This window comes from Gracilinanus agilis, chromosome 1 (genome assembly GCF_016433145.1).
Source record: "Gracilinanus agilis isolate LMUSP501 chromosome 1, AgileGrace, whole genome shotgun sequence".
NCBI lineage: Eukaryota > Metazoa > Chordata > Mammalia > Didelphimorphia > Didelphidae > Gracilinanus > Gracilinanus agilis.
The window spans coordinates 700944572-700956026 of NC_058130.1; the positions used below are offsets into that span (position 1 = coordinate 700944572).

General features: G+C 41.7%; 1 protein-coding gene across 1 annotated transcript; it reads right to left on the reverse strand.

Annotated features, from left to right (window-relative positions):
* Positions 1 to 448: 448 nt before the first annotated feature.
* Positions 449 to 8597, reverse strand: LOC123231987 (lymphocyte antigen 6H-like). Its single transcript, XM_044658313.1, has 4 exons — positions 8536 to 8597; positions 7185 to 7255; positions 5806 to 5922; positions 449 to 1418 (listed from the first exon to the last, which is right to left on the reverse strand). Exons 2-4 carry the CDS (start codon positions 7234 to 7236, stop codon positions 1207 to 1209), a joined length of 381 nt encoding a protein of 126 aa, XP_044514248.1. The 5' UTR covers positions 7237 to 7255; positions 8536 to 8597; the 3' UTR covers positions 449 to 1206.
* Positions 8598 to 11455: the final 2858 nt, after the last annotated feature.

The following is an 11455-nucleotide window of genomic DNA, read 5'->3' on the forward strand; positions in this document are numbered from 1 at the left end:
GGACTACCTTTTTACCTGGGCATCTCTAGATGGCAAAAGCAAGCCTCAAGAAGGTTTTATCATGGATTCCTTCTAGTCATGCATCCCAGCTGACAAGTCTAGATCAGTTCCAGTATTTCAAGCCTCTTCCCAAGTCTATGATTCCACATGATCCCACTATCACCCACAGCCAGATTATTAATTATGCTAGATATTTGGGGAGGGGGAAATATATATGTCAAAAGGGGGGTGTGATATACTGGGAGAGGCTTCCAGAGACAAGAAGAGTCATTCCGCTTGGGCTTGGGCTTTCCTCAGGGAGGAGCTCTCATGTGATGGGTCCAAGCCTGAGGCTGTCACCTTTAAGCTAAGTAAACTGGGGGTCATAAAATCATTCTAGGCTACAAGTTTGGGGGCTTCTAGAATGCCAAGTCGTGGACACAATAAACACACTTCCTACACTACAGGCTGGAAAACCTCAGGATATATATATTTATTCATGAGTTTATTTATATGTTGTGATACAGTTGCTAGGGAGATTAAGACATACCAGGGGCAGAGCTCGGCTATATCCAGTTCAGAGAAGTTTTGTCTCAGAGATCTTGAGTCTAGGGGTTTCTGTCCAACTCTCTGAGTCGCTTCCTTTCCCAGCTCCAAGCTCTTCTTTCTCTAGTATCCAAAGAATCTTCTCTTTGGAGTCTGGTCCCTCTGGTTCCTACCTCAAGGCCAGGCTAAATTTCCCTCCCCAAGTTGCTCAAATAAAATTCTACTCTTTTTTCTTTAAAGTTTAGTGGCCTCATACTCTCATTTTTTTTTCTTTTTTGTTCTCTTCTGACCAATTCCCAGATGCCAGGGCTCTCTTTTATCTCCATTATTTCCTGGAACTCTGTATCCTTCTCTTTCTCCTCAATTAACCCTCCCCAGGGAACCTCATATCTCTAATACTGAAGCACAAAGTGGGGAGGAGGGAGATCCTAGCTAGGGATTTACATTAGAACAAGGGAGGAACTGATTAGCTAGGATCCAAAGAGGAATCCTACAAGAAAGAAAATGAGGAAGGGAAGGGTGACTGGGTAAGAGATAGGGAGGCTTCATATCTAACCCCTTAGGAATGCCAGGGCTCAGGAAAAATGCCAAAGCTCTTAACCCCAAATCAGGCCTAAGGTTCATGGATTTGGTGACAGAAAGAAGGCCTAGTAAGAAGCAACTGGTGAGGAAGCTGGGTTCTCACAGCCCCGTCCAGAGAAGGGCAATTCCCAGACTGAAGAGGAGTGCCCCTGCCAGGGCCCAGGGGTTGCCCTTGAACCCCCTCACCCCATTACACAGGTCAGTGGTACAACAGGTTGACTCCACAGAGAATCCTAGTGAATTCGAATGTGATTTTTTAAATTCTTCACAAGAAGCAGCACAGTCCATGACATATGATTTCACATTATTCCCTGTGGAATAGAAGAGAATTTCATATTTAAGGTTTCCATATCCAGTATGATCTCTTTTTTCTTTTTTATGTTTCTTTACTCTTTAACACCTACCCTTCACACCAGTGAAAACTAGCTCTTAACTATCCCCTAAAAATGCTAGGTTCATTATCCAAGAGCCCTTTTCTCATGCTATTGTCTCCTCTTAGAATAGACCTTCTCCATCCTCCCTACTTCCCTCTTCTTCCCTAGAGCACCCAATAACCATCCTTAACCTATACTGACCTCTTCCTCTTTTTAATCCCCATCATGCTGACCATATCTCTCAAACAGAGATTTTCCATTGTAGAACTATAGAACAGCAGAGAATGAATTCAGAATGTTAAGGGGTTTACTACATAGACTACTAGCACTGGGAGGGGACTTAGATAAAAGAGAACCTAGAATGTAAAAGCTAAGGTACCCTAAATCTGGAATTTTAGAGCTTGAGGGGACCTTTGACTATAGAAATGGTTCTCAAAGCTATGGGAGACCTTAGAAATTATCTAGGTCAGTCCTGAGAATAGCCTGTGTTCCAAAAGTCTGTTTAAGAGGCAATTGTTTGGACCTTGGAACACATTTTCCCCATAGAAACAATGCTCTAAATAGGCATTAAATTCCCACAATAGTGCATGAAGATGTCTTAAGATCAGTAGCAAGGAGGCAGAGTTATGAGGAATAACTCTCATTAGTAAATATAATTTCTGTTTCAGCCTTGAAGCCCAGGAGCAGTTTGCCATTGTTACTGTTCAAACTCTTCATGATCCCTTTTGGGACTCTCTTGGCAAAGATACTATAATGGTTTGCCATTTCCTGTCCAGCTCATTTTACAAATAAGGCCTGAGTCAAACAGGGTTAAGTGACTTGATCAGGGACACACATCTAGTAAGTGTCTGAGGCCAGATCTGAACTCAGGACAATGAGTCTTCCTGACTTCAGGCTCAGCAATCTAACCATTGCACTAGTAGCTACCAAGATGGAAACAATAACCTTAACCTACCATGATCAAAAATGAGAAGCATATCCTGAATCAATTAAGTCTCAAAGCTCTCAGAGCTTCCAGCTCTAAACATCTAGATCCCATAAAACATCAACAGAAAATGGCTTAGCCAGGCCTTCCCTCCAGTTATTTGTTTTCTATGGAAGATTTCCAGAGACTGAAAAGCTTCCAAGATACAAAGAAATTACTTTCTCAGATTAGAAGTGTAAGCAGAACTTCTCTTTAACGGATTGGGGAGGATGGAGGTTTTAGGAGGTGTCTCCAACAATGATACAAAGTCATATAGGAACAGACAAGACTGACTCTGCCCTAGGCTCACCCTTCTGGAGACTGGTCTTCAGTTATAGGTGTTATATTTGAGGAAATATCCCCCAACCGTCATTAGAACATTAGCTCCTCAAGAGTACAGATTGTTTAAAAAAAAAATAGAGATCATTTCCTTCTCTGAATTTGATTCTCCACCGTGAGCCTTGCAAGATGTTTAAAACTTGGTAGGTAATTAATAAATGCTTGTCAATTGATTGAGCAATGATGACAAGCTGGAAATAGTCAAATGAGGAACACCTGACTGGAACCTCAAACTCTCTATGAGTCAGCAATGTAATGTGGCCACCAAAAAGGAAAAAAAAAAAAAAAAAAAAAAAAGCAAATAGAATGTTGGGCATCAGGGAAGGTCTAGTTCCCAGAAAAAAGAGAAAATAGTCTCACTGTATTCAGCTTTCATTGGACCTCATCTAGAAGACTGTTCTGGATTCTAGACTACTCTGGAGAACAAATTCAGATACCACAGTTTTTAAAGGACATTGGAAAGCTGGAGAGTATCCAGGAGAGGGCAATCAAAATAATAAAGGTCTTTGAATACATATCACATGAGGATCTGGCAAAAGGACTGGGGTTGTTTATAGAGCCTGAAGAAGAGCTTCAAATATCTGAAGGACTAGCATGTGGACCAAAGATTAGACTTTCTCTTTCTAGCACCAGAGGGTAGAACCAAAAGCAATGGACAAATTAAGATTTGATGTCAGGGGAAACGCCCTAACACCGGGAGCTATCCAAAAGTGGGGTGAGATGCCTTGAGAAGTGGTGGACTCCCACCCCTAAGGGTCTTCAAGCACAGGCAGGGAACCCCTTGTCAAGTGGGGGCAGGTGAGGGTTCCTTTCTGATATAGTTTGGATTAGAGGATCACTGAGGTCTCTTCTAACTCTCAAATTCTGTGTGATTGAAGCGGGGAGAGGAAAGAATGGAACAATAGAAACTCTGCTATGTGAGGATTGGTTGAAGGGACTAGGGACATTTAACTTAGACAAGAGAAGGTCTATAAGGGACATGATAAAACAATCTAATAGTATAAGAGGCTTATCTGCTTAATTCCAGAGGACAGAACTAGAATCAATGGGTAGAAATCAAATGCAGGCAGATTTTAACTTAATATTTTCCTAAAGCACAGGTTTAGAGGCAACTAGATGGTGCTGTGGGCCTAGAGTCAGGAAGATTCTATCAGATCCAGTCTCAGACACATAAGCTATATGACCCTGAGAAAATCATTTCATCTCGTTTGCCTTATCTGTTTCCTCATCTGTAAAATGAATTGCAGAAGGAAATGGCAAACCACTCCCAGAAAACCCCAAATGGGGTCACAAGGAGCCAGAAACAACTGAAACAACTCAACAAGGTGTGTTAGACTATGTCACTCATCTACTCAGTAAACTCCCACAGTTCCCTATTGTCCCAAAATCAAATATAAACTCTTCTGTTTGGCATTTAAGCCCTTCATAGCTGGGTCCCAACCTACATTCCCTAGCCTTATTATATCTTACTTCCTTTTGCACACTACAATCTAGCTGCACAGGCCTTCTCTATCTTTGTAACACATGACACTCCTCCCATTTTTGTATTGGCTGTCCCCCATGCCTGAGCTGATTTCTCTCCTCCCTTCCATCTCTTGGAATCCCAAATTTCCTTCCAAACTCAGCTCAAACACTTCTTTCTTCATGAAGCCTTTCCTAATTCCTCCAGTTGCTAATGCCTAACCCTTTAAATTCTTGTTGTTGTTTAGTCACTTCAGTTGTGTCTAACTCTTCATGACCCCTTTTCCTTGGTGAAGATATGAGTGGTTTGCCATTTCCTTCTCCAACTCATTTTATAGATGAGGAAACTAAGGCAAACAGGGTTATGTAATTTGCCCAAGGTCACCCAGCTAGTTAAGTGTCTGAGGCTGGATTTGAACTCAGGAAGACTGGTTTTCCTGACTTTAAATCTAGCATTCTATCCATTGTGCCACCTAGTTGACCAACTCCCTAAATTATCTTGCATTTATTTTTCATATGTTTACAAATGTTGACTTTTCTAATAGAAAGTAGACATCTTGAGGGAAAACACTATTTTGATCATTTTTCTTTGAAGCCTTACTAGCTAGCACATAGTAGGGGCTTAATAAATAATTGTTGATTGATTTATTATAACCAAGAAAAGCAGTCCAGTACTGAAATGGGCTGCCTTGGGTAGGATTTTGCTATTCTTGGAGGTCTCCAATGGAGGCTGTCTGGCCACTTATCTGGAATGATCAAAGGAGATCACTGACTGCTCATGTATGGGTAGGATTGGATATCTTCTGAGGTCCCCCCAATTCTGAGGTTCTGTAAGGCTGTGAGATTCAGGGATGGATTCTCTCCACCTCCCAAGGTTACCGAATGCCTTTAAAGTCACCCTCTTATGTCCCTTGATTGGGGAATGGCTGAACAAATTGTGGTATATAATGGTGATGGAATACTATTGTGCTATAAAGAATGATGAACTGCTTAATTTCTATGTGAACTGGAAAGAACTCCATGAACTGATGCAGAGTGAAATGAGCAGAACCAGGAGAACATAGTATTTAGTAACTGAAACAAATTGTGGGATGATCAAATGTAACAGATTTTGCTATTAATAGCAATGCAATGATCCAGGACAATCCCGAGGGACTTATGAGAAAGAACGCTATCCAGAGAAAAAACTGTGGGAGTAGAAATCTAGAAGAAAACATATGACTTATCACTTGTTTATATGGGTATATGATTTGGGGTTTTAGTTTTTAAAAGTTTACTTTATTACAAAAATGAATAATATGGAAATAGGTACTGAGTGATAATTCATGTATAACCCAGTGGAATTGCTTGTCAGCTCCAGGAGAGGGGAGAGAAGAAGGGAAGGAGACAACATGAATCATGTAACCATGGGGAAATACTTCAAAATAAATAACTTTAAAAATAAAATAAAATAAAGTCACCCTCTCCTTCTCACACCCACATATCCCATGGTTTCATATTCCAACCTCCCCATCCCATAGCTAAAGCTCTGAACCCTGGCCAGTCTCTAACAAAACTCACCAAAATTTGGAGTCATCACAGTTTTGCCACAGAAGGATTCCCCACTGTTGCAGGTCTTAGCCTTACAGAAGTTTACATCATTCACCCCAACGCACAAATAACACTTCAGGCTCTGAGCTACAAAGAAGCACATATGAGTCAGAGCAGCAGCCCTGCCACAGAGAGAGCCCAGCATCCCAAGGACACCTCATGAGAGTTCTGGACAAGGAAGACCCCAAGAACCAAAACCCACAAGCAAGGGAGAGTCTTTGTGAGAGCTGTATCCTTCCCCCCAACCTAGACCCTAGGCTTCCCAAGGTTTGGAAGAGAGGGTTAAGGATAGGGAGAATTCCCCAGGACCCCACCACCAGCACCATAACACATCATTCAGCTGGGTTAACAAATGCAGAATTCACTGTGCTAGCAACCCCACCCTGTAAAAACTACATCTGCTAAAGAAACTGCAACCTAAAGTAGGGGCAACTGGGCTAGCTCAGTGGATTGAGAGCCAGGCCTAGAGACGAAAAGGTCCTAGGTTCAAACCCGGGCTCAGACACTTCCCAGCTGGGTGACCCTGAGCGACTGTGTGACCCATTGCCTACTGGTTGTGGCCCTATGCTCCTAGAATGGAGTCTCAGGATAAAAACAAAACAAAACAAAAAAAAAATTCACTGAGTGCCCAAACATAAGCAGAAGCACACGCACACACACACACACACACACACACACACACACACACACACACACACACACACTTCACTCAGCTCAAATATATCAGCTGGGGGGCAGCTAGATGGTTCTGTGGATTGAGAGCCAGACCAGGAAACAGGAGGTCCTGGATTCTAATCTGAACTCAGACAGTTCCTAGCTGTGTGACCTGGAGAAAGTCACTTAGCCCCCGTTACCTAGCCCTTACCACTCTTCTGCCTTGGAACCAATACTCGATTCTAAGACACAAGATAAGGGCTCAAAAAAAGAAAAATAAATAAATAAAATTAAAAACAAATGCACTAGCTACCAAAAAGCAAAACACTACTCACCGCATGCACAATCACAAGATTTGTCAGGCATGACAACTGAGCTCCCAAAAACACAGCAAACATTGAGTGCTCCTTTCCTGTCACCCCTGGCACCCCTTCCCAACTGCAAGCAAGAGAAGTAGCTGCTCCTCCTCTGACTTTACCATGGTCAAAAGGATATGTTCCTCTACAAGCTGCCCCTTAAACTTCCCTATAGGTTCCAGCTCATCCTCCCTCACCCCAACCCTGACCCTGGCTTCAAATCCCTCATTTTCCTTTGGATTTTCTTAGGTCACTAGGAAAAAGGCAGAAAGCATCCTAGCAAACTGTCTGTCTCCTTCTAAGGCTTGGGATCTCCCACCCAGAGTCCCAACGTCTCACCTGACTCCACAAACAACAGGGTTCCCAGCAGGACAGAGATGAGAATTTTCATGATCCTCTGTTGTCTATATCTAGATATACAATAGGGAAAACTGAAGTTCAAGACCTTGACTGGGTTTCCCTCTCAGTTCCATTAGTCCCAGAGCCCAACCCAAGAGCCTCCACCATTACGAGGTCCCTTCAGCTCTCCCTTCTCCACCCAAAGCTACCTAAATACTGATCATGAAGCTTGTCCTCCTAAAACCTCTCTGCAACTTTAAAGTTCCCTTTTGTTGGTACCCTGAGACTAATGCTGCCCAATCTGACCGATCTTTTTATTCTCTCTCCCTCAACTCCTTTTGAACCTCCACTCTTGGTTTTTCCTCTCCTCTACCTAGGGCAGGTTGGCATCCAAACAAGCCCACTAAAAAGGGAATAGGATAAAGATAAGGAGAAAAGAAAAATAAAAAGAACTGAGAATTTGACATATTAATACATGTATAACTCAGATCAAATTGCTTACCATCTCCAAGAGGGAGAAGGGAAGGGAGGAGGGAAACAATTTGGATCTTATAATTTCAAAAAACATATGTTGAAAATTGTTTTTACATGTAACTAGGAAAATAAAATATCTAACACTTAAAAATTTACAAAGTCCTTTCCTTATGACCACCTCATGTAAAGATTATTATCCCCATTTTACAGATGGCAACACTGAGAACAGAAGCAGAGCATTCAAACCCATCTACAATCTGGCCCTGACTAGCTTTGTTTCCTAGTTTTCTTTCACTATTCCAGGTTAGATCAGTTGACAAGGCTTGATAGTCAGAGAACTTAGAACTGGAAGGAACCTAAGAATTTGTCTACTTCAACTCCTTTACTTCATAGATAGAGAAACTGCGATATGAAGAAGTTGAGGCATACCTAAATAGTTTAGAAGTAGTAAATAGAAGACGAGAGATTCAAATCCAAGTCCCGTGACCACAAATCCAAGACTCTCTGTTATTCCAAATAATTCAGCCTTGATCATAATTCATAGTTTAATCTCATTCTTTCCCAACGACTAACCCAGTTCAGATTCTCATTACCTCTTGCCTAACTGTCCTCCCTGCCTCTAAGTCCTGACCCTCTTACTACCCCTCATCCAATTCTCTACTCACTGCCATTGCTGTCTTCCTAAATCTCAGTTCTGCCTAAATCCTTCCCCCTGTCCAAAAAACCTTCGATGGTCCCCCATTACCACATGAGAAAGTCCAAACTCCTCAGCTTAGTTAGAGCCTTCTCATACCTTGGGTAGAACTCACTTGTGGGCACAAATATTTTTAATGGTCCCAGATTAGGTCCCTCCCCAACCAACCCTAATAAAACTCACCCTGGAAGCAGATTCTTGTCTGGAGTTTGGCTGTTGTGTTGTCAAAGACCTAAAAGCTTATTTATATCACTGGCATATGAGCCTGCCCTCTTCAGCTCCACCCCATGGAAGCACTAACTTCCTCAAAACTGTTCCCCAGCCCTACTCTGCATCCAAAGTTAAATACTCCTCAAGGTCAGTTTCCAGAGTTCTCCTTTTCCCACTCCAGTGCTCACACCTGCAGGTGAGAGCAAATACCAGAATAATAATAACTCTCATTTCTGAAACACTTTAAATATTACAAAAAAACTTTCTCATAACAACCCATGGGAGGTAATACTTTGAAGATTATTCTCTCTTTCGGTAAACAAGACTCAGAGACATAGAATGATTTACCCACAGTCGCTGTCAAACTAGAGAAACTGAGTCAGGAAAATTTTAATATCTTAATATTTAATGATATAGTTATTATATAATCATTTTAAATGGTGGCATCATTATCATATAACAATTATGTATAGCTATTATATTAATGCACATATTAGCATATGATAATTGAAATTTTTCGGTTTAATTTGAACAGATCATGAGCCAAGACCCCATATGGATTTGATATGAAGAGACCTGTCAGGTTTCAGTTACACAGGATTTATAAAAGGGGGGAAAAGCACAGAGATATGAGAAAGGCATGCTGAGTGATGATAATTTTTTGGCTGCATATAAGGGAGAGTACAAAGGGCGGAGTAACATTTTCTTAGAAAAGAGGCACCACTAGGCATAAGGGGAGAGCTCACAGTAAAAGACGAGGGTGGGGATTAATAATCTGATCCAGCAGCATATTCTAAATGAAGGAGAGGCCTTGAAAGGGCGGAACATTGAGGATATAAAAAACAGTTTCACATCCATAGCCAGCAAATGTCTGAGTCGGTCTTTGAACCCTGGTCTCCTCCTTTTATTTTATTTCTTCCAGTACTCTTTCCACTCCCCTAGATTCCCTGTTTTGAAGCTATCGTGGCAACCATTATTTACTCTCCAGTGTCCAGCTAGACTGGCTTACCTGCTGACCCCATATAAAATATTCCATCTTCCCATCACAGAAGCAGCTAGATGGTAAAGCAAATAGAGCACTGAGCCAGGAGCAAGGAGCTCATCTTCATGAGTTCAAATCTGGTCTCAGGTACTTACTAGCTATGTGATCCTAGTCAAGTCACTTAACTCCATCTGCTTCAGTTTCCTCCACTGTAAAATGGGAATAATAATAGCAACCACCTCACAGAGTCATAGCAGATCAAATGAGATAATATTTGTAAAGTGCTTAACACACAGTTGGGAGAGGAGACAATTTGGATCATTTGGAAAACTTATGTGAAAATTTGTTACTAAAATTAAAAACCCAAATTTTAAAAAAGATACAAAATGATAGTGTATCTGCCTGTTTTTTTACGTTTTATATATCTCCAGAAGAATATATTTCTCAACCATAATGCCATGACCATCAACACTGGCATGGAGGGAAGCAATATAAAGTTCTCCTGAGATCTGAAGCATTGACAACCCCCTCAAATCAGCTTTGAGAAGTAAATTTGACCAGCAGGAAAGGATTGAGAAAAGACTTCAGCCCTTGGGTTACAAGGTCCTGAGGAAACAGACCTTGGGACCCCTTGAGGTTACTCTTGAGGAAGCCCAGAGCTGGGCAAAACCAGTAGGAACTCACTTGGGGGAGGATAGGGAGAACAAAGCTGTCTGCCTTGGCCTCCTATGCTCAACAACAGGCATCCTCCTCTCACGGTTGTTTAGAAACTTGCCAGACTTAGCATCTGCCTTCCAAGCCAAATAGGCTACCCAGAATCCACAGTTTCTTGTAGTTTTGACTTTTCACCTGAAGAAACCTCCAAGAAGAAGCTAAAGAAAGCAGCTAAGGAAAGAGCAGGAACCATTCTGGAGAGATGGGATTAGAAAGAAGAAGCCCCAGTCAGATTTCCATTCTGAACCTTCCAAGCAAGGAACCAAGTGATGGCTGGTAGTTATTGCTTGAATTTCACATAGAAATCATGGCACCCAAGTCATGGAGGAGAATGGAGCCAAAGAAGGCACAGGCCAGACCAAAGCCCAGACCAGAAGAAGGAAGCTGGGACAGGAGACTCTGGGGCCAGTGAAGAATATCTACTTGGTCATAAACACATCTTCCACCCTTCATCTTTCCTGAGGGGAAGTCAATTCCCCATTTCTCATTCAGTTCTTCCCTTCTTACTTTTCCCCCTGGATTCATGACCAATAAAGGGAAAACTGAAGAATAAAACCCATTCCCCTCATCATTGCAGCTCTAAGCAGACCAGCTTTGAGGCAAGTTATATCTGATTGTTTATTTTGAATGTCAATCTGAACTTTGTTGTTGGGTTTTTTTTTAGTTGAATTTACTGAGTAAGAATGAGAGGAAGGAAGCCAGAATCCCTCAAGGGATAAGAGACATATTTTTGTTTCAGGGGAGTTGGAACCAAAGAAAGAAAGTATCTATTATTTTCATAATGTCACAGCGTATATATGGGTCCTGCTTGTACCCTAGACAAAGAAAGATTCATATAAACTGAGTCAAAAAGCCCAGTATCACAAGGAAAGCAGCCTCTGCCTAGCCTGACAGAGTGACCTAATGGGTAAGGGGAACAATCACACATGCATGAGCTTTGACAAGCCCCTGACAAGCTAGTTGTCACAGTTTGAAGCTAGAGGACTCCTGACCTTATGTCAGCAATTCCCTGTGGCCAAACTAGTTATTCTTGCAAACTAGATGCTAAGCCCAGTTGTTTCAACAGAGGCTATCAGTACCTCTAAATTTCAGTACCCTGGGATGAGGGGCCAATCTCTTTACCCTAGGTACTGCTCTCCATATAATAGATGCCTAATATATATATATATATATATATATATATATATATATATATAT

Coding starts and splice junctions, on each gene's coding strand:
- LOC123231987 (XM_044658313.1), bottom strand. CDS start 7,236: ATGAAAATTCTCATCTCTGTCCTGCTGGGAACCCTGTTGTTTGTGGAG. Junction 5,923..7,184: donor CCTGTTGTTTGTGGAGTCAG/GTGAGACGTTGG, acceptor GCTTCTTTGTAG/CTCAGAGCCTGAAGTGTTAT. Junction 1,419..5,805: donor TGTGATGACTCCAAATTTTG/GTGAGTTTTGTT, acceptor TCTATTCCACAG/GGAATAATGTGAAATCATAT.